Raw genomic sequence first — 24,246 nt, 5'->3', positions numbered from 1 at the left:
CTTATCAATAGCACCTGATGACCTCGATTCTCTTGATTCACTAACACAATGTCTGACTTGTATCTCAGAATGGATGAATCGTATATATCGGAATGTCTGACACCTTATATTCCAAATCGTAACCTCAGATCCTCAAATGAGGGTCTCCTTAGAATTCCAAGAACAAAACTTAAAAGAAGTGGTGAGGCGGCCTTCTGCTGCTATGCACCTAATATCCGGAATAGCCTGCCAATAGGAATTCGCCTGGCTGATACAGTAGAGCAATTTAAAACACTGCTGAAAACATATTACTTTAACATGGCCTTTCTATAACTTTAATTTAACTTAATCTTGATACTCTGTATGTTCAATTCATCATAATAACTATTCATGGTGGCTCTAAAATCCGTACTGACCCCTACTCTCTTTTCTGTTTCTTTTTCCGGTTTCTTTGTGGTGGTGGCCTGCGCCACCTCCACCTACTCAAAGCTTCATGATGCTCCAACAATGATGGACGGATTAAAAGGCAGAACTCTACGTGACCATCATCATCATCAAGCCCGTCCGTGAGAACCCTAAATCCAAAGAGGACTGTTTCATTTATGTTAGGTAGAATGCCCAGAGGGGACTGGGTGGTCTCATGGTCTGGAATCCCTACAGATTTTATTTTTTCTCCAGCTGTCTGGAGTTTTTTTGTTTTTTCTGTCCCCCCTGGCCAAAGAACCTTACTCTTATTCGATGTTAATTAATGTTGATTTATTTTGTTTTCTTATTGTGTCTTTTATTTTTCTATTCTTTATTATGTAAAGCACTTTGAGCTACTGTTTGTATGAAAATGTGCTATATAAATAAATGTTGTTGTTGTTATATTATGAACACGTGCTTTTTCAACTAATGTCTTATTTTAATTTTTTATTTTGTCTTATTTTTCTTCATTATGTAAATCACTTTGAGCTACTTTTTTGTATGAAAATGTGCTATATAAATAAATGTTGTTGTTGTTTAATTAGAGCGCATGCGTTCGCACTCTAGGTCCCCACCTACGTTTTGCACATGCGACTCAAATGTAAAGGGAAACCATGTGTTCAGTGCAGGCTGTGGTATATTAAAACAAACCTCTTGTTATTATTAACAGCAGTCAGTGTGGTAGCTGTCAGTGTGGCTTATTTGAATCACAGTGGGGTAATTCAGTGTTAAAAGTAAGTTAAATTATAATTCCTAACAGCAAACGACTTCTAGCTAACAACACAGCCACAGAAAAACAAAAACGAGACCGCATGGATAAAAACAATGAACGAAGGCGCCTACAACACGCTTCTGAAACACCAGGAGTAAAAGAGGCACGGCTCCAAAAAGAGCGAGCTCAGGTATCGGACAGGCGTGCAAACGAGACAACGGAACAATGAGAGAAGCGTTTGGAACGCTTGCTCAATTGTTCATCACAAAGAATATCAGAGGAAACTTCAAGGACAAACCATGGGCAAAGTAGTGATTTACCTATCTGAGCCTGTATTTGGACATGGACAACTTTATGTTGCCTTTTCGAGAGTCCGGCGTTCGTGTGACGTTAAAGTGAAGGTTTTAACTACTCCATACCAGGCAGAGCTGATTCAAGGACAGGAAACCATCTTTACCAAAAATGTTGTTTATAAGGAAATTTTTGATTAACTATTTTGAATTTAACATTTTATGATTTTTTTGTTTCCAATTTACTTCATTTAAACCTTTGCACTCCGATATTTTTTTTTACTTATGAGTGCAGCAACTCAAAGACGTTTTGGACTTAAATGATATGACAATTAAATTTCAATTTTTGTTTAATTTCTCAGCTTTTATTTCTGGGCAATATACTGCGTTATAAAATACTGGAAAAAATACATTTGTTATGTTTAGCTTCCCAATTTCAGCTGAGCAGAAGTATTGGGACAAATGAATCTTAAGCAAATTGAAGTAGATTAAAGTTAGTATTCAGTCACATACCCCTTACTCACAATTACTGTCTCCATGCCCACAACCTATTTATATCATCAGAAACTTTTACTGGCATCCTCTTTCAGATAGTGCTTGTTTTATTTTTTGTTTTTTCTGTCCACCCTGGCCATTGGACCTCACTCTTATTCTATGTTAATTAATGTTGATTTATTTTATTTTCTTACTGTGTCTTTTATTTTTCTATTCTTCATTATGTAAAGCACTTTGAGCTACTTTATGCATGAAAATGTGCTATATAAATAAATGTTGTTGTTGTTGTGGCTTTTCTGTCTTTAGTTTCCTCTTCAATTCGTGAAATGCATTTTTAATTGGGTTTAAATCAGGAGAAAATCAGGCTATAACTTCCTACCTTTTCTTTCGGATTAACTTCTTGGTGCCAGGCAGTATGTTTAAGGAATTGCCTTGGTGTATTATGAAACTCTATCAAATGCGCCTTAGAGGCATTTGTTTAGATTTGAGAAAACAAGATGTTTCTGTACACCTCACAATTCATTCTGCTAACACTATCGTTATGTGTATCATCAATAAGGAACTGTGAGCCACTTCCAAAAGCTTTCCATGCATGGCCAAGCAATGGTGCTGCCTCTTTCATGCTTTATAGCTGAACATTTGCAGTCCTTCTGTTTCGCCACATTTATCCTTTCTCATCTCTCTCTCTGGTAAAGTTTAACCTTTACCTAATCTATCCAGAAACTTTCTGGTACATCTTTGCCAGTTATAGTCTGGCCTTTGTGTTCTTGATGCTAATGAGAGGTAGGCACCTTGTAGTGTAGCTTCTACATGTCTTCCGTTATTTATTTGGGTGTTATTTTTCAGTGCATCTCCACTGCTCTAACAATACTCTTGTCACCAGCTTCTGTGGTCTTCCTGGGTTGGCTTACTCATTGAAAATTGCTTACACCTCTAGTGGTTTCTTTCCCAAAAAATATTCCACACTGTTGATTTTGAAATGCCTAATTGTGCACCAATGTTTTTGTTTTTTTGTTTAAATCTCATTTTCAACATTTTTTGTTTTTCTATTATAGTCAATTATCTACTTTCATCTTGTTTTGTACCTTTTAAAATCAACATCAACCCCTAAATAAAAATTCCAATGACTAAAACCAAATCTACACAATCAGAGCTCTTTTATGTGTTCATAACTATGGGAATGTGGAACACCTGTGCAATCCAGAATTACCTGTCATTCATTTGACGTCATATTTCTGGTTTAGCAGGAATTGGCATAATAAACACAAATGTCATTTTTTAGAACACTGTTTATGTTATATGAAGAACACAGCCCATAAATAAAACCTGACATTCTGTACTGTAGTCTACTCATAGTCACATAGATATCTGAATCTGCCTTGTCTCATTTAAAGGTTTTTCAGCCATTGAGAGCCATCTTTGCTGTACTAAGGTGAAGAAATCATGTTAGAAAATGTTAAGGCTTATAATACAATAACCATTCTGGGTAGATTCACTACATAAAGCCGAGATCGAACAAAAGTACCATAAAACATATTAACAGTTTGCTTAGGAACATAACCCAATTCACAGATGAACTAAACCTACTGCCTGGACAATTTTAGCAGTGTGCTATGAAACTGAGGTGACACAGTTCAAAACTGATTATTGCTTATTTACTCCTACTAAATATGTGCTATCAGTGGTGCAGTGGGTAGCGCTGCTGCCTCGCAGTTAGGAGACCCGGGTTCGGTTCCCAGGTCCTCCCTGCGTGGAGTTTGCATGTTCTCCCTGTGTCTGTGTGGGTTTCCTCCGAGTGCTCCAGTTTCCTCCCACAGTCCAAAGACATGCAGGTTAGGTGCATTGGTGATTCTAAATTGTCCCTAGTGTGTGCTTGGTGTGTGTGTGTGTGTGCGCCTTGCAATGGGCTGGCGCCCTGCCCGGGGTATGTTTCCTGCCTTGTGCCCTGTGTTGGCTGGGATTGGCTCCAGCAGACCCCCGTGACACTGTTGTTAGGATATAGCAGGCTGGATAATGGAAATATGTGCTATTCACCCGTGACATGCTATATGGGCTTTGGGGATGGATAGATATCCAATCCATCCTTATACTGATGATCTTGTCATATTGTAATATGCACTTGTTTAAACGAAAATTCTGTGACTTAACAAAAAATACAACATCTTGTCTAAGATTTAACAGAACCTGTAACACAGTCAGTACCCCATTTATGCACAGCTTATTACTTAGAAATCTTTCTAAATGACTCACCCATTTCAGGTATTACATTCACCTGTCATCAAATCTAGCACATTATGCAAAGCACACTTCCTGACCATCTACAGTAATCCCTCGCTATATCGCGCTTCAACTTTCACGGCTTCACTCTATCGCGGATTTTATATGTAAGCATATCTAAATATATAACACGGATTTTTCGCTGCTTCGCGGGTTTCTGCGGACAATGGATCTTTTTACTTCTGGTGCATGCTTCCTCAGTTGGTTTGCCCAGTTGATTTCATACAAAGGACGCTATTGGCAGATGGCTGAGAAGCTACCCAATCAGAGCATGCAGTTAAGTTCCTGTGTGCTGATTGGCTCAGCGATGGAGCGCCGAATTCAATTCTGCTGCATTAACCAGGAAGTCTCGTCTCGCTCATTCAGCATCAACATGTTTCGCTGTGTAAAGAGTTAACTTTTGTGCTCTTTTGTGTTTATCTTTGTGCATAGTCAAGCCCTTCGTCATGTCTCCAAAACAATCTGCTCTTGCTACTGCTTCAGGGGCTGTGCCCAAGCGCCAACAGAAGATGCTAACGATTACCAAAAAGGTAAAAGTTTTGGATTTGTTGAATGAAGGGAACAACTACACCGCTGTAGGACGCCATTATAGCATCAATGAGTCCACGATTCCTTTTATTTAAAACGGAGGAAAACGAGTTGTAAGTGGACGTAATAAGGTGGTAGTCTAGATGGAATCTGCTTTAGGGATTTGGATTGAAGACTGCCGGAAGAAGAACAACGGCGGTGCTATACAGTCGCCTGAAGAGGCTCCTTTAGAAGAGCTGTAACGCTCTCCTTTGTTGTGCAGTAAAATTAAACTCATTGTTATCGGACAAGTCGTCATGTCATTGTTGGTGAGTAACCATAATTAATTTTCTATGTACAGTACTTAGTACATGTACATACGTTTAGTGTCACTGTACACACATTTTACTGTATACAATTTTTCTTGAATTGTACGTATTTATTGCTGGTGGCCTGTCTATTGTAATGGCTGTAACAAATGTGATATCAGAGACACTCGATATCTTTAAAATAATATTTAGGTTTTACTGTATATAAACAGTGTCTTTACATACATAATTTCAACGAATCTTACTTAATATCTAAGTGAATACAAAGGGTTTATGCTGTATAACTGTGCAGGAAATGTTTATAAGAGTGTGGGAGAGTTTATAAGGGCTTAAAATATATAAAAATAACCATATAAACATATGGTTTTTACTTTGCAGATTTTCACCTTTCCGATCGAGGGATCACTGAATTAATCAAGATAAATTGATGCAATCACCTTTTCACACAAGGCTTCTCTATACTGTAAACTCTTATGTACGGTTTATCACTGGACTGATAAGGTCTAGATGACAGTTATTTTGTGATATGTAAAACCACAGACTTGACAGTAGTTATACTATAGCTGCACTACATTTATACAAGCTCAACCAAAAGAAAACTCGGGTGACTGCTGGGTGTGCTCTCTCATAAAAAGTGTTCAAATTAGAACTGCACTTTACTGGGCAGAACATGCCAGGAGCACAACAACAAAAAAGTATACAATATATTTGATTCAGAATTTATGTGCATGTGATTGTACTTACCAGCAATTCAAAATACCCATTTACCCTCAATATTTGAAATAGTACTAAACAGTCTATTACAAACTCATCATTAATATTCTATTACCACAAAGCTGTTTAGTAAAAAAAACTTTTTGATATTGTCATTGTGAAAATTAAATTGCAATATCCTTCATGTTTAAAATGTCTGGGAAAAAAAGTAACACAGAATTTAGGTACATGGAGCAAAGTACTTCATCAAGTCAAATTAATACTAATATTCAGCTGCTTTAAATACTATTGATTAAAATAACACATTATTTGGTTATGTATAGATCCGCAAACATAAATGAAAAACAGTCTTTACCAGAATGCCTGTAAAATGGAAAAGACCAGAAGTAAATCTAACTTTTACTATCAAGAGAAGGGATCATGAGCTTCAATATTAATTTATTATGTGCTTTTGACAAATTAGCCAGACACTGTAAGATGAAAATGATTAATCACATAAAATAGCTCATTGTTTTTGGAATCTTCCATAATGATCTCTTTGCTAAATAAAAAGGGTTTATCTTAGTGCTACAATGAATGTTTAAACCTCTGTATTGTATTAATAATGTATTTCTTATCAATCCATTTTTCCATCAACTGTTTCCATTATGGAGTCACCAAGAGCTTGGCAGCACTGGACATAAGGCTACCCCTTAACTACATGCTAATCCACCAAAGTGCTGTCAAATTAAACAAATATTTGGGTTTGAAAATTATATTAAAAATATATTCAAATGATGTGCAAGACACTCTGTGTGCTAAGTGAACAGCTGTGCTATATGTGCTTTTTCATATTTTAGCAATATTGTGCTTATGGTGTAAAGAATAAAGCACTTGTGCCTTGCATTGTTCCTTAAAAGAGACATATATAAACTGCAGTTTTCAAACAAATGTGACACCTGAAAACACAGTTCTTCATAAAAATGTTTCACTGCAAGTACAAAGTAACTTAGTCAAAGAGAAAGCAGACCCAGGCACATTGCTTCATTCTACTCAAAAAGTACAAAAGGAACTGTGACGAAAAAAACACATGATTTATAAGATATACTAAACAGTTATTATTTATTTATTTCCGCCTCCTTTGCCTTTTTGATACCAGAGGCCAGGAGATGTAATTTCCCCTGTCTCTTTCAGTTTTATATATATTAAGACACTTAAAGTCTTTACTTGGTTTATAAGTAAAACAGATTTACTTACTTAGTTTTAATTTTTTACTACCACTATTCACTTAGCAGGCATCTTCACCCCAATAATCTTACAAAAGAAATTTGTAAAATTACTTGCTTATTGGGGAACTACTATGTTAATAAAATGCACAACAAATTAATAAAATAAAAAATAAGAATGCTATAGTTATTTCCATTTCAAGATTTTTTTAAATGAAATTTAAAATTGACAATTGGTCAATCTCTCCTAGGCGAGAGCAATTGGACAAGGAATTACCTATGGGGTAAACTAAACAGATGAAGCAAAAATGTAATACAGGTGACCCGAATTTTTTTTGTTACACCTCATTGCTTTGGTTATTGCTTCAAATCAACAAAGAAGTAAACTGCTGGCTGGCTGAGGTAACTAAAAAGAGCTCTGCCAAAACTAAAAAGGATCTTTTAAAGCACTTTCAAAATGAGCCTTGTAAAGATATTATAAAAATCAGAAATATGAGTTATTATCTTCCAATGTCTTTAATGGCAAAGGGAAACCAGTTTTGACTTGCTGCAATGGATGCTAAATAGTTCTAGCATAAAACAGCAGTAAATCAGGAATCTCAGATTAAAGGGTGACTTTCAAGGTTCAGAGCATTGCTTAAAATCTTTTTATTACTACGACAGTAGATTCAAGAACTGAACAATGGTTTAGAAAAGTCTGTCTCAAAATGCATTGTGATGTATTACATTTAAGAAGAAGGAGAAGCCTGCTCCTGGAAGTGAAAGGCAAACACAGATCTGGAAGATACTGCAATGCTGTATTGCCTGTCTGAAGGAATACAATGCCGAGATTAGTGCAAGAAATAGCAAACAATAGAGACATTGAATCGAACAGCCCTAATGCATAAAAACCCAACACTCACTCATACAAAGGAAAATTTAGAGGCAGCAGTAAAACTAACAGACATGCTTTTGGAATATGGGATAAAACTAGTAGATAATGCACAAGTATAAATATAACAGAGTGACTAAACTATAACTGAATGGTAGTAGAGCTGGCCTTTAGCCACTATAAAACCACTTTTATTGCTCATTCAGAATTTTTACATAGTATTGAGACAATTAATAGCTTAAATCCACTTGTGAAATAACTTCCAAGCAAATAATTTAAATCAATTTCAGATTGTTAAGAGTAAATTCCAGAACATGAGAATGTGTCACTTGGCCTCTGTAGTCAAGCTCTAATTTAATGAAATGTGTCCCCATTATTTTTTAACGTGTTTATTAGCACTAGCATTCCCACACATATTGACAAGACCACTTGCCTGGGGTAAAAGTTAAGCCTTTTAGGTCACGTATATATGTGGATTAAAGAAGCTATAATTGCAGGAGCCTGATGGTGGCAAAACTGTGTCAAGCACAAAATGTATATCTGGTTCCTGTTTAAAATTATTATAAATATTAACGGTTTAAAATATCCAGAAGGAAGGTTTGCAAACAACACAGAAATCTGAAAGAGTTACATACTTGAAGAGGTTTACAAAACCACCAAACATGGCACATGTTCATTTGTATACAGTAGTATTACACTTTATAATGATACTGAAAAAGCACCAAAATACCAAATTTTTATTTTTGCAGTGGAATTAAATTGTTTTTCACAGGCACAACATGATTTGTCGTTTATCACAGCAATCGGAACTTTGTTCCAATAGATGTACACACTTGTGCTGGAATCACCAAGGAAGATCAATGTCCCTCACCTCTCTGCTCGGGAAATCAGTATCTGCGTAATAATATGCTGTAAACTCTGAAGGGGACACCCATTCTGATCACTAAGATATGTATATGTGCAAGCATGTGTGTAGGTTAGACTAACAAACCCACTGGGCACTGTTTTTGTACAAGTACTGAGGTGACAAAGCTGGTACTGGTACAGAAGTCAAAATTTTAGTATTGATCCAACACTAGTATACATGTCTGCATGAAATCTCACACCAACAAGCTGATAAAAGCATGTGGGTTAGTTAGTTGCTTGGGACTAATGGGGAAAAATATCAACAGGACTAGTATCTAGGATTGCTCCGATCGATCGTCTGCCGATTTACATTAGCCAATTTTCACTAAAAATGACTTGATCAATGATCGGCAAAATGGCCAATCAACAAAAAATAATATTTTTTTTATGCTTTATGCTTCAGATGTTCTATCAGACAGTTGTGGCGAGCACCCTCTTCTACGTGGTGGTGTGCTGGGGTGGCAGCATAATGACGACAGATGCCTCACGCCAGGACAAACTGGCGAGGAAGGCAGGCTCTATTGTAGACACAGAGCTGGACAGTTTGACATCCGTGGCATCCACTATACAGGATCATCTCCAGACAGAGGAGCAGCTTCAGCGACAGACTGCGGTCACTGTCCTGCTCCACTGACAGACTGAGGAGATTGCTCCTCCCCCACACTATGCAAAACTTCAATTCCACCCGTGGGGGTAAACGTTAATATTATACAAAATTATTGTCCATCTGTTATACCTTCATTGTTATCACTATTTAATTTAATATTGTTCTTTATCAGTATGCTGCTGCTGGAGTATGTAAATTTCCCCTTGGGATTAATAAAGTCTAAATAAATAATAAATAATAATAAATCTACTTTCAGCCCCTGCATTTCTAAGCTTTTTGGTAATTTAGTTGTAATGATCCTTTATGCAGGGTATTATGGTAGTTGAGCTTTTTTTTTTGACCAGCAAAGTCAAGGCTTGTTTTACACGAGAGGAAGAGATGATTCTATTATGTTAAAGAAAGTGGAACAATAAACTGAGAAAAAGTTATGAAAGAGGTTGTCCTTTACAGTTAGACATATGGCAAGAAAAGCTACTTTACCGTAGATCCCGGAATACAGGCCGATCCGGTATATTAGCCGAACCCCTTCTCTACCTACTAAATTACATGTATTTGCCGATGACCGGTATTTAAGCCGACCCCCTTCTCCAAGCAAAATTTTCTAAATTTCCTTAAAAGTGTCTCTTCGGGTATATTTATAATGTTTATCTGCAAGAATTTGAGACTGCCGGCATTTTTGATAGAAACCAGGAAGTGATTGCGGAGAAGTTTGTTAAAATGAAACCTTTGTGTTGAAACTATATACGCAAATACGGTACATTGGCGGGTGGATTTCCGGAGACTCCTTATAAATCTGATTAACTTAAATACGCAATACAGTGGACCCTTGACTTACGAACTTAATTCGTTCGCAAAGGCTAACCCAGAATGCGTTCCGAACCTCCCACTGCAACACTTACTTAACCTTTTCATAATAAAAAAGGGTTGTATAATGTACATAATTTACCAAAACACCAATAATTTTTCTAATGTACTAACCAAAAAGTTATAAAAAGTGCCTAGCCTACTTCGATTAAGCTAGGAGCATGGCGGCGCGTATGGTCGCAGCGGCTCAGGGCTCTCCTTTTCAGTGCACTTTTTTTGTTGTTTTTGTACTTTTTTTTTCTTGTTTGTGCACGATCGGTTCAGCGAACATCCGCTACACCCGTCAGAATCTTATAGACATCAGTGTCCAGAGCCAGACATCTGTTTCGAGTGTTTTTCATCACACGCACAACATCCCAGACAACATAGCGAGACCAGCGGGCTTCTCCATGGATTGTTGTCGGGTCTAGGAGACGACACAGACGGAGGAGGGAAAGAAAGCAGAAGCGGGCCGCAGATCCGGCGTTATGCTAAGGCTAAAAAAACAACCATACAAGCCCTATACAGAACTTTTTTCTGCACTGAAGGAGCTGCTTTTAATCTCATTGTAGATGTGTATAGTGACAAAAAGAGGCATTCGATTCTAGAAACAATTTCATACTGTACTCACCATTTAATTTGACATCTTTGGGCTGCAGGAAGGGAGGAGGAGGAGATATTTCCACACAATGTCCATCTTCGTTTCGATTGTGATCGCTTTCTTTCTTTACCTTCTCTTCCTTCCTTTAGCAATTATGTGTCTTGCCTGCATGGTCTTAATGAATTATATATATAGGTAAATCACTGCAATGACCGAAATTACATCCACAAACACATGTATCTGTGCTCCGACTAACACTCTTGGTTGTTTGTTTACAATCGCGCAAGTGGATACACGTGACCGCATCCGTTTCATAACGCAAGATGTTGATCGTAAATCAAAACAAAAAAATTTATTTTAAACTTCCCGATAATTTATTATAATTTTTATTAATAAAATCAACAACTAAAACACTTTTTTGAATAAATTCTTTATTTAATTTAAAGTACCGGCATGCAAAGTTACTTCTTCATCTGAAAGATGGTTCTGTGGTTTCGTCTTTATTTACTTCCGTATTCATTGGCAAAACCGGCATTGCGCTGGAAATCGTGAATCTGAAACGATACTCGTTGTATAAACCGACCCCCAAACTCCAAGCCAAAAATCTAGGATTAAATTCTCGGCTTATGTAACGGGATCTACGGTAATTAATTGAGACCTTTTTATTTCGTCCTTTAAATTAAAACAGACACAGCTTTGACAGTGAGCTTTTTTAAATTAGGCAACTCATAGCTTTAACTGGAAAAATAAGAGATAAAGATGAATTTGAAATTGCTACCTACTAAACAATAGGCTGTTTTCTTAATATCAAAATGCATATTTTACTCATAATCCTGTTAAACATGTTAGTCTTGTATCTTCTTGATGAACAATTACAAACTATTGGTACACTGGGAGCTTTTTATTAAAGATTTGTGCCATGTTTATTATTTGCTGCTGTGTGTCATACAGTATACATTTTGGTAAGTAACAAGTACTACATAATTAAAATGGTAATCCATATTTAAATCTCACGAACTACTAATATCCAACTGATAGACTGAAGAAAAAAAAACATACCTGCATATAGTAAATTTATATTTTAACAGCAAAAAAGCTGTAGTGCAATTAATGATTTAAAATGATTAAAACCAATAAGTACATGTATATTTACATTTAAGCAGTGTTTAATTGTCAATATCAATTACAGTGGTACCTCAGTATACGTCCTTAATCCAATACAGATCCTTTGACATAAACCAAACAGGACGTATACCAAACTAATTTTTCTCATAAGAAATAAAGGGAAAATGATTAATCCATTCCATGAAATAAATCCTATTGTTATTGGCATATTATAAATTGATGGGGTTGTATAAAAGAATTTAAACACTGCTTAATACTAAAATACATAAATACAAAAGCAATTAGATGAAATAAATGAAAATTTAACCTCACTTTACTTTTTTAATAACATCTTTGTTTTTCACAATCGTAGATACCATCGTTCACGGCAAACGGTATGCAGTAGCCAAGTCCCGGATACGCATGCCACCTTCATACTTTTCAACAATCAATTCAAATTTACGTGAAAAAACACAAAATCAAGTGAAAATTCACAGAGAGTTATAGCGCGTACTGATGCTCGTGGGTAGTCATGTCTTTGTCTCAAGAGAGGTAAACAAGGGTGGCACGCGGGTTGTTCACTGAATGCTAGCAACTGGCGTACTGATGCTTGTGGGCAGTTGTGGCTTTGTCTTGAGAGAGGTAAACAAGAGTAGCGCGCGGGTTGTTCACTGAATGCTAGCAACTGGAGTACTGAAGGTCGTATACCAAGCAAAATTTTTTTTGCTGTGGTTACTCTCTCAGGTGGGCGTTAGCATATCATAAACCCTTGTACCAACAGCATGAGGTTTTCCGCATTCAACTTATATGACCAACATTATAAAATACCAGAAATTATACTGTAAAATCAAGTGCCGACTTATCTATGAGTATATACGGTATACACTCTCGCTTTCCAGAAAACTAAATGCATATATGGGAACTTTTCAGGCAAAAAGCAATTTAAGTATTTTGTCATTACTACTTTACTCTTCAATACTGTATATCCACACACACATTTCTTACCTTAACCAACTTAAAAACAATTTTAGGGTAATGCCCTTTAGAGCATACTCCAACAATACTGAGTGCAAAAATGGGAACCACCCATGGACTTTTATGAAAAATTATGCATAATTAAGTGATTATTTATACTCTAATTCTGTTCTATTTCCAGAGACTGTAGCTATAAAACATTTATACACTTTAAACAGAATGCCTACTCCTTCTGTTCTCCAGCAATGTGCCATCCCATCGAGTTTGCATTTGTGTTTGCAAAATAATATATCGTTATTTGGAATACATACATTTCATGTGTGCTCCGTGTCTACAATGATCTGCGTAAATGTAGGTTGACAGGAAATGTGAGGCAAAAAATGTTGAACAAATAACTAAAACAGAATTTTTTATCATGTTAAAATAATGACAAAATGCAGACGTGAAGTGTATATGTGAAGACTGAAGTCCAAATATCAAATAAACACTTTCACAAAAGGTGTAACAAATCTTTATCTATCTATACTAATAAAAGGTGTTACAGACTCAAATAAAAGTATGTTTTTATTATATTATAGTAATAAATAATACCAGCTAACTATTCAAAACAGAAAGTATGGGAAAGACCCAGGCTGAAACCTGCAACCTCTTGATTTAGGGTAGCCATTCTTACCTCTAACCCACCCATGCAATTTATAAATGGACTTCAGTTTTTACATATTGACAGCAACATGTAAATTGAATAATTTCTTTTTTTTTTATTGGTTATATTTTTGAATAAAAGTGCACTTGTTGTGTTAAAACTTCTGTGAAAGTATTTGGTATTTGAATTTCAGTCTTCACACATTATACATTTCACAACAACATTTTATTAATTTTTATTACATGGAAAAAGTTTCTGTTTTAGTTATGTGTTCAACATTTCTTGCCTCGCATCCTACATTTATCCAGATCACTGTAGACATGGAACACACATGATATGTATATCAAATAACAAAATATTATTTACCCTATACAACTCCAGGCACCTCAAACCAAGATAAACAGACTTGAGCTGAGAGAACTTCAGCTGTGTCGGTAGGGGATGGGATAGCAGGCTGCTTGCTGCCTGTGCTGATTGACACATTTGCAAAACAAAGATGCTGATGGAGAGGCGCGAAGGAATTTAAGGTGGCCTGGTGTTAAGACTTTTTTTGTAGGCTTTAGGGATTCTAGTGTTAAAGAGTAAGAGAATAGCAACAATGCAAAAAGCTATCATCAAGGCAAAGCGTGGTCGCTTGGAACAATCTAAAGCAAGATAGTTTTATTTTAACATTTTTTTTACTTTATAATTCCTTGGGTGTTGTTTCATAGTTTTGATGTCTCAACTATTTTCCTAAAATGCATGAAATAATAAAAATAAATATTTAACTGGTACTGTAGGTTTATTAATTTAGTTTACACCAAATTACTGTAGTCTTGTTCTTTGTGTATATGAAATTAGGGTGAGATCTTCAAACTTCCACTATAGTTGACAAGTTTGGGGTATTTAGCTACACTTTTTAGATGTAGAGTAACGATAAATATCCCAAAAACTGGTATTGCTTTGGATAATGCAATTTTTAAAAAGAACTATTGTGAGAAAAACTGTTAAATGATTGACTCTTGATAAAAAAATGTGAAAGTATTTCCAAGAAATACAACATAAAAAATACTAAATCTTAGCTCTAAGGTAGAACCATAACTGGGGTATCCCAATAAATGCACTAAAAACAAAATGTAAATGTGACAAAGACACTGTTCAAAGAGTTTTGGATTTTATATGAAACCATATCTTTCAACAGGCAAATGCTGAAGTAAGGAGAGTTAAATCCCCCGATACTGGTGACCAAGTTTTCTACAAGTAAAAATTAAGGAATGTTCCCTCGAGAGGATGCATTTTTGAGTATTCACAGCACAAGCTGTTTTTGTGTGTTTTTTTTTTCCTTTTTTGAGCTAGACTTTTCTCATGGACAGAGGTTTCACAGCAGAGGGAAAGAAAAGTTGGCTTCCATCAGCAATCTTCCAAAAGCATGCGTGTCCCCAAGGGAGAAAAACAAAACATTATTCTTCCTTTTGAATCAACTGCTGTAGCTTCAAATGAAGCAATAGCTCTCTAAAAAAGAATTATACAAACTATTCACATATAAAGTTTAAGTATTAATTGTACATAAAATTAATGTGATTCATATCAATACAAAAATGTACCACTAAACATTTTGTAAAAGTTTAAGAGTATAAATTTGCAACATAAGCTAGTCTGATTTTTCAAAAGTCTGCAATATTTCAAGTTAAGTTGAAGCTATGGTCTTAACTAGATCAGCACCATTTTCAGGGTTGGGCTGTGCTTTTCTCCCAGTGGTGCCAAGGTAGTCTTGAGCTTCCTGGGGTCTTATTGTGATTTAAATGGGCCAAGGAAAAAGATGAAAATATCCATATACAGTTCAAACAGTATAATCTGGAATTTATAAAAATTCAGCCATGTGCTTGATTTAGGAAAATGCTAACTTTTTAATATGGTAAAATGCCCCTAATGCATTTTAAATAAAAGAAGCAGGAAAAAAATTAAAAACTGCAACTAAGTTTAGCCATTCGAAAACAAGTTAGTGCATATAAAAAAGTAAATAAAATCCATGAAAACAAATACATTAGACTAAACATAACAGCATACTGCATCTATATTTGCATTGTACAGACTGAAAAATAGATATTTCCAAAAAGATAACTGTATGTTGAGCAACACATTTCCTAAAAACTCCTATTCAATTACAGCTTTACAGGTAGCAAGAACCCATCTTGGTACCATTAGGCAAAAACAAGGAACCAACTCTGGACTGGTTGCTAGTTTGTCAACCAACATACAAAAGCATGTCTTTACACCAGGCCAATGTACAGTCTCCCTTTAAACAAAATCATTTTGATGAAAGTAAGAAACCCATAAAGATGTTGTGAGAACATTAAAATGGATTTAAGCCCAAGTCCAAGGAGCTATTAGACAGTTTTGCTCAAAATCATCCTGTTGTGTCAATCACCACACTACGAAGGAAAATGCAATTTTAAAAAACAGCCCAAAATTCACAGTGTGGTATAAAGGACATTGCTGTTTCATTTCATACATCCATCCATTTTCCTTACCCCTTACCTGGAGCCTATCCAGCAAGCATTGGGGGCAAGACAGGAATAATCACCGGATAGGGCACCAGCCCACCACAGGGTGAACACACACCACATACACATATCAGGGGTCAATTTATCAATACCAATGAACCTAACCTGTGTCCCAAGAAAGATTTATATGACTTAAGTTAAACTTTAATATTATTTAAGAATTCATTCACTGATTTTTTTCTTTAGCATCATTGTTTACCAAGTGACATTTTAACCCATTTTGGATAACAAAAGGTGACCATTATTTGTGAATATCCTCCATGTTGTACAAAAACATACAGCATACATGCACATGAAAGATGATTTTTTTTTCCAATCAGAGTGATTTAAAACATTTTAGTACAACTGTAGCCTTAATCAAGTAGCTTGGCTGCATAATTTACTTGTACAAGTTGTAAGACCTTTCTGTACAACTGGTTAGTGTTTCAAACTGCCTATATATTACTAAACAACACTTAAGATTTTGTTTTGGTTTTTTGAGAACGTGGGGGATTTTAACTGAAGTACAGTACCTGGCAACCCTGCCTCAGATCCACGTGGTACACTGAAATAACTTGGAGGAACAAAGGTTAAGAACCTTGATAAACTAAACAGGGATAATCCAATGCTTTCCATGCAAACATTGAAACAACTATTCATAGACATAAGAGATAATTAACTAGTAGTGTCAACCAAAAGGACCTTGTCACAAAAGACTCATGAGATTCTGAGACAACTTTACCCTCAAAAAGTAGGACGAGCTTGATCGGTAGAAGGTTTTTGAATTTCTCTATCATTCTATTTCTTGGCGCTGGGAACTTAATAGGGAGAGGCCACTTGAATGCTGCACGCTCCAGTAAATGCAAACGATCATCTTCGATCGTACTGTCGTGACGTCCTACGTTACACTCGCAATGCATCCTGTCAACACTAGCATGCTGCGTATTTTGCAGATTGATCGCTTTTCTAGAAGAGTGCTGATCAGTCAATCCACTAAAATGTTAAACGTGACAGTTTATGGAAGTTGAAAGAGTATACTACAATTTCTATAATCATTACACAAGCTTGCTTGATAATGGTATTGAAAAGTTGCACGCGCAAAAAAAAAATCACACAACTGACCTGCAGCAAAGTGCAACGGGGTAGATTTCCTGCCAGCCATGTCCTTGGCATTCACGTTACCAGAGTCCACAAGCCTTTTGACCCTGGAAACATCTCCGTTGCGGCAAGCCTCGAAAAGTTCCCTGAACGTTCCGCCAGTGCCAGAGCTCCCGGAGGTCGAGTCGGGACTGAGAACGCCACCGCTGGTTATGCTGGTGCTACTGCCACTACTGCCGAGGGCTGGAGCGGAGTGATCGGAGGAGGCCGGGCTGCAATCCCCGTCCCCCCCACTCTCCAGCTCTGCGGTGCCACCGCTGTTGCCTGTCTGCTCCGCGGCCGCGGCTGTAGAGAGAGCTGCGGCAGCACCTACGGGCGCAGAAGGAGAACCGGGTGGAGACGGCGAAAGCGCCGTATTTCGAGGAGGGGACGCCAGGCTCTGTTGCTGAGACGAGCGACGAGACGTCGCCATTTTCACAACAGTGAATCCCTCTGGCAACAAAAACAGGCTCTGCGCTCACTTCCGGGAAGCTGGCAGTGCGCACTTCCGCCGCTAAGAAATAAAAATGAGGGTGCGTGCTGAGAGCGCTGCCTGCGCCTGCCTGGCTGCGTGCCCCGGAGGAGCGTTTTTACATTTATTGATCTGTTGTGCGTGATGAGGCCCGAGTGTTTAACTACCATTTATTTAAAATTAAAAATATTTGTTTCTTTTTTCGAATTTAATTCCAATTTGAATTCTTAATAATGTGATCAATTTTTCGAGTATGGCTAACGTGTTATGAAAAGGAAAGGGGTTTGCTGCAACTGCTTTCTCCAGTTCCTTAGTAGGCAATTGCTTTAATACTGTTCAAGGGGTTTTGTAATTTATATGGATGGCATAGTGGTTAGAATTTCTGCTTTATGGTTGCACCACACTTGATTCAACGCCTGTTTTGAAGGAACGCCATCCCCAGCTCAACCTGGCAAAGATGGACCTTCTTGTGATCCCAGCTTCTCCACCCCAGTTCTGTTTAGCCTTGATCAGAATCGCTAACACCCACCAAGTTTGTACGCAACCTTGGGGGTGGAGATCAGTTTCAGCTGTCATTCAGTGACCCTGTTGCTACAGTCTTTCAGTCTTGCAGCCTCACTCAATGCAAAATCCGCAAGCTCAGGCTTTGTTCTTGTTACCTTTGAACTACTACAGCTCTCTGCTGGCAGGAGTAACCAGCATGTGTAACATAGCTGCTTCAGAAGAATCAGAAATGAAGCAGCACGTCTGGTGTTCAAGCAGCAGAGTCTGGCAGATGTCACTTCTCATTTAAGATCATTTCGTTGGCTAAATTCAGATCCGTGAATGGGTCAGCACCTATCCACCTTAATAAAAGGAGAAGTGGCTGTGTGTCTGTAATTCCACTAGGTGGAGCATCATGAACATTAACATTATGAATCCCATACCAAATGACATATAACAGAGATATATGCATTGTGTGGTGCACTGTAAACATTAACTCTGAAGTCTGTGTTCGTTGCTTAGATTTCAACCCATTTTAGATGGGTAGCGCAGCTAGCTTAATACAGAGACACTTGTGATGTCCTATGTTCCTTTTTGTCCATGCAAGTCTGCTGATGAATGGCATCTGTTGATGTCGCCTCTGTTTGGCATCAAGTCTCAGTACAGACCCTTTTCGTGTGTAGCTCATAGCTGGTGGAAAAAAGCTGCCCACCTCCAATCGAAATTCTGACTCTTTCTATGTGCCTAAGAAGCATTTGGAGATTCTCTTGTCTGGTGAATTCCAGTCTAACTGATGTTAATTGTTTGGTTTTGTAATCCAGGAATTGTAAATTGCTTGTATTTTGTTCTGACCTCTTCACTTGGATTGGCCATTTTGTAAGCTGTCCTGTAGCACTAGTTCCAAAACAGTACCCCATTCTGATGTTTACTTGATCATGCAAGTTTCTTTAGATAAAATCACCAGCTGAACAAATGAAATGTAATTTTAAATTTTGTTCATGTAGAGTTTGCCATTCTCCCCAAGTGTGGGTAGGTTTTGCTTCCACAGGTTAAGTAGTGTTTCTGGTGCTGTTTCCTGCCTGGCACCTGGTAAGACTGGGTTTGGCTTCAGCCGTCACAACCCTAAACTGATTTTATCAGGTTTGAAAATAAAATATTATGTATTGTAGGGAAGGTAATATTTCTTAGACTCAATTCTGCAAAACCAGAATAACTCAACAACCAATGTGTTTTATAGCATTACCAGTAACGGTGAACTGAACGATAACGTGTAGTGAATACATTTGACTTGAGCATTCATAGTTTTCATCCTCTTTCTCTGTACGTTTAGCATTTGTTTGTTCAGAGGGTGATGCGCTTGCTGCTTCATGAGCAGCTCTTCTTTTCTCCACAATAGCAGCCCGCTTCTTCTCTTCTTTCGTCGGCATCTTTTCACGTTGAAACTGATTAAGTCAGTGTTTGTGTTGCAATTATTTAGTATGTTTTCCTTAATTTTTCACTTAAGCTGGCACTAAAGTCTTCAATCTACCGCAAGAATAATTAAGATCATAAGATATGAAGAGGTTGGGGAAGTGATGGTGAAGGTGGTAGGGAATGAGAACGGTGCCCGTACGCATGCGCCTCATGGTCTCCATGCTGGCCGCTGCCAAGAGTTGATTGTACAATAAAATAAAAATAAGAGGAATAACCCTGTAGGTCAATCATCACCCCCAAAAGCGGATAGTAAATGTCATGTAGTATATGTGTACCAAATTTCAGGTCAATAGTTCAAACGATTTAAAATCCTGGACAGACAAACGGGCAGCCACAGTAGCGTATTATATAAGAAGATGACTCTGGATAGTTTTCCAGTTGGAAGAGGCTTGAGGCTTTCATCTAATGAAATTCAGAACATGGGCAGTGTATATATTGTGAATATTTATATCATGAGATATAGTCTAGACCTAATCAACTGCTTAACTCGATTGTCAATTATATTCAGGGTGTTAGTTAGTAAAAAGAGTTGCCCATCAGTTATTGATGAGAGGCCTGCTGGCAAACCCTTCTTTCAGTTTCAGAAACATACAGTGTCTTGTGCATACAGTGCCTTCAGAAAGTATTCATACCCCACCACTTTATACACATTTTGTTATGCTGCAGACTAAAATAGTTTAGATGTATTTTTCCCCACCTCAGACAACACTCAGTACTCCTGAATGACAAAGTGAAAACAGGATTTTAGACATTTATCGCTTTGACACAAGTATTCAGACCTTTACTCAATACTTTGTTGAAACACCTTTAGCAGCAACTACAGCCTGGAGTCTTCTTAGGTATGATGAAATAAGCTTCACAAACCTGGTGTGACAGATAGGAAGCGCTTAAACCCTCAGATCAGACACCAGATAAAAGTGTAATAATTGAATTTATTACAATTATAATGTGCACAAAGCACCCTCCTCTCCACAATACTCAATATTAACCAATACACACTATAGTAATCAATAAACAATCCTCAACTCCCAGACGCGTTGCCACCCTGCTCAGCGTCTGGGATTTCCATCCATCCATCTTCGAACCCGCTGAATCCAAACACAGGGTCACGGGGGTCTGCTGGAGCCAATCCCAGCCAACACAGGAACCAATCCTGGGCAGGGTGCCAACCCACCGCAGGACACACACAAACACACCCACACACCCACACACCAAGGCCAATTTAGAATCGGCAATCCACCTAACCGGCATGTCTTTGGACTGTGGGAGGAAACCGGAGCGCCCGGAGGAAACCCACGCAGAGAACATGCAAACTCCACACAGGGAAGACCCGGGAAGCGAACCCGGGTTTCCTAACTGCTAGGTAGCAGCGCTACCACTGCACCACTGTGCTGCCCCTGGGATTTCCCACAGTCCTTTATAGTACGTAACCTGGAAGTGCTTCCGAACCCTGAGTCCATGTGACTTCCTAGCACTTCCGGGTCAGACCAAAGTCTTCTTTTCATCCTGGAAGTACGTCATTCCTCCTGTCGGTGTGACATACTTCCGGGTTATAGGGCACGTACGAGTCTCTGGGCCTCCCTGCAGCGTCCTCTGTTGGCCCCCAAGGTATCCAGCAGGGCTCTAAAAGAAAACTCCACTGTCCATGATTCCCTGCTGGCATTCGGGGCACCTCCCTGCTGCAGGGAGAGCTCCACCTGGTGAACTCGGGGTATTGGCCGGGCTGACTGGCCGGCCATAGTCTATACTGGAATTGTGGATATTGTGCTATTCCCTTCTGCAGATCCTCTCACGCTCAGCCAGGCTTTCTGGAGACCAACAGTAGACAGCTATTTTGAGGGGCACTCAAGGACATTCACAGAGTGTGTAGTCTTTACTTTTTGCTTACGTTCATTGGCCTGTTGCAAGGTGAACCTGAAGCCCAGGGTGGTCTGGAGTAGGTTTTCGTTAACCTTCTTAGTGTTACATTTTCTCTGAAAAAAAAACATGTAAAAAGCATTGCATTTTTTGGCATCTTTCTACTGTAAAACTCACAAAGTATATCAATAATACAAATAATAAAAACAATAAATAATAATAATATGAACAGCACACTGCACATGTGCAAGCATAACTTTCCGATTCACCAGAATCTCTTTCAGCTTCACTGACCGTTTCAATTTCACTGCCTGAAGAAAGATTCACCTCACCTCACCATGGGGCTTTTCTTATGAGACACCATTATGAGGCCTGGAAAAGACTTGTCTACACCATTGCCTGGGTAATGCTTGAGCCTGACGCCTACACAAGACATACCCAGGCTGTTTCCCCAGTAACGCTCGGCACTAATGCAGTTGTCACTTTTACAGCCTAAGTAATCCTCAGGTCTTCTATACCGTTCAGATGCTTCTATACCGTTGCCAGAGTGACAATTGGAACTAATGCTTTTTTACCACTGTTTTTACAGCCCAAGTAATTCTTGCTTCTAACACTAAGCAGGTTAACAATAAATACCTCTGCACTTTGCTCCACTAAGCTTTTCCTTGACCCTGAATAGTCTCCTAGTCCCTGCTGCTGAAAACAACCCCACAATATGATGCTGCCCTTGGGATGGTATTGCACAGGTGATGATTTCTCCCAGATATGACACTGTAGAATCAAGGCCAAATAGTTCAATCTTTTGTTTCATTAAAAGAGTCCTTCAGGTGCCTTTTTGCAGACTCTGTGCAAGCTTCTTATATGTCATCTGACCACTCTGGCATAAAGGCCAAATTAGTTGAGCATGACAGTGGTGGTTGTCCTTCTGGACATTTTTCCCCACTCTACAAAAGTTCTCTGGAGCTCAACCAGAGTAGCCATCAGGTTCTTGGTCACTTCTTTTGCCAAGACACTTCTCCTCTGATTGTTCAGGTTGGCTGGGCAGACAGCTACATATAGAGATGTAGTTGTTCTAGACTTCTTCCATTTAAGAATTATGGAGGCCAATGTGCTCTTTGGAACCTTCAATGCAGCAGAAATTTTGTATAGCCTTCACCAGATCTGTGCCTTGACTCAAGCCTGTCTCTAAGCTCTGCAGGCAATTCCTTCAAACCTATGGCTTAGTTTTTGCTCTGACACATTGTCAGCTGCGGGACATTCTGTAGGCAGGTGTGTGCCTTTCCTAATCATGTGAGATCAATTGGATTAACCACAGGGGAACTCCAAACAAGGAGAAGAAACATCTCCACGATGATCAATTGCATAGGATGCACCAGAGCCAAATTTCAAATGTTACAGCAAAGAGTCTGAATAATTGTTTCAATGTAATGATTCAGTGTGTGATTTTTAATAAATGTACAAAAAAAAATACTAAAATCCTGTTTTTGCTTTGTCATTCTGGGGTATTGAATGTCATTTGATGACAGGAAAAATTAATTTAACAATTTTAGCATAAGGATGAAAAAGGAGAGGGAGTTTGAATATTTTCTGAAGGCACTGCAAATCAGAATGCGACAGCTTCTGATGGCTGTTATTTTTAAAGATTATTGGGAAGTAATGGCTCTACAATTTAAATCTAAATTTAGAAAACCTTATCAGTGGATATCCCAATTTTGTATTATTGATGAGTATTGTGGTGAAAGGTCTATTTAAGTTAATATTGTTCTAATGGATACATATATTTGTGGTAAGATGTGGTAAATTGTCTTCTATACATAACAAATACACCTAACAACACATGAAGCAGTTCCAAAGATGGGAACTCAAAGGGGCCTACTATCAATAAAATACAAAATGTTTTACAAAATGGTCCAAAAAATTGTATTAATTTTCAACAATAAACATCATATATCATATTCAGAGACCCCAAAAACCTCTAAAATGGGTGTATGATCACAGAAATCCATCACGAAAAACATATTAAAAATATAAACAAAAAATAAAATTCTAACACTCATTTACACTGACTGTATCATTGCAACTGTGAATAACCGAGACCACATCTAGTAGTCGATCCTGCATCATTCACGTTTACAACTAGTTCAGTGATGTCTTTGACTGCCAAAGTATAATCTGAATTTACATAATGTTTTTTCCCTTGCAACAGTTATGTTTATTCTTAACATATGTAACGTGCTGTCTGCGCATTTTATTGTCTAACAAGGGGTTTTCTGGGAAATTTTTCAGCCATAGGTGGTTTATCTACAGTATTTTAACCAATGGCTTGATGTTGTTTGGACGACGTTGACAAGAGCTGTTTAAATCACCATCTTCATGAAGCATTGGAATAATTTAGAAATGTCACACTTTGTGAACAGTCTAATTGTTTCAACCCACACATATGTTTGGCCTTTCGAAACTGCTTATCAGGAAAGTCAAAAACAATATATGCTGTTCAGCTACATATGCACTGCAAAAAAAACTGCAAAAAAATAACACTAAGCCAAGTGAAAAGTATTTCAACCAAGACATTAGATCTAGTTCTCCTTATTGTAAGAATTACTGATTATTAAGCTTACTTCTGATTATTACTATTATTACTATTATAAGATAGATAGATAGATAGATAGATAGATAGATAGATAGATAGATAGATAGATAGATAGACAGACTTTATTTATCCAGGGGGCAATTTGCTTTTTTAGAAGCTCATGTAAAATAGAGGTATAATAACAGACAA

The 24,246-nt window shown here is 37.7% G+C and overlaps 1 protein-coding gene across 2 annotated transcripts in view; it reads right to left on the bottom strand.

The window, feature by feature from the left end:
* tnksa (tankyrase, TRF1-interacting ankyrin-related ADP-ribose polymerase a) overlaps nt 1-17,656 on the bottom strand; it is a 171,755-nt gene extending 154,099 nt beyond the window's left edge. For both annotated transcript variants that reach the window (XM_039750375.1, XM_039750376.1), the window contains exon 1: nt 17,168-17,656. In XM_039750375.1, the coding sequence (XP_039606309.1) occupies nt 17,168-17,615 (448 nt within the window). In that variant the 5' untranslated portion in view covers nt 17,616-17,656. The remainder of the gene's footprint in view (nt 1-17,167) is intronic.
* Between the last annotated feature and the right edge of the window lie 6,590 nt (nt 17,657-24,246).

The sequence above is a fragment of the Polypterus senegalus genome, chromosome 4, assembly GCF_016835505.1.
Source record: "Polypterus senegalus isolate Bchr_013 chromosome 4, ASM1683550v1, whole genome shotgun sequence".
In the NCBI taxonomy this organism is placed as follows: Eukaryota; Metazoa; Chordata; class Cladistia; order Polypteriformes; family Polypteridae; genus Polypterus; species Polypterus senegalus.
The sequence above is the reverse complement of the archived record's forward strand: the minus strand, read 5'-3'. Positions and strand labels throughout refer to the sequence as shown.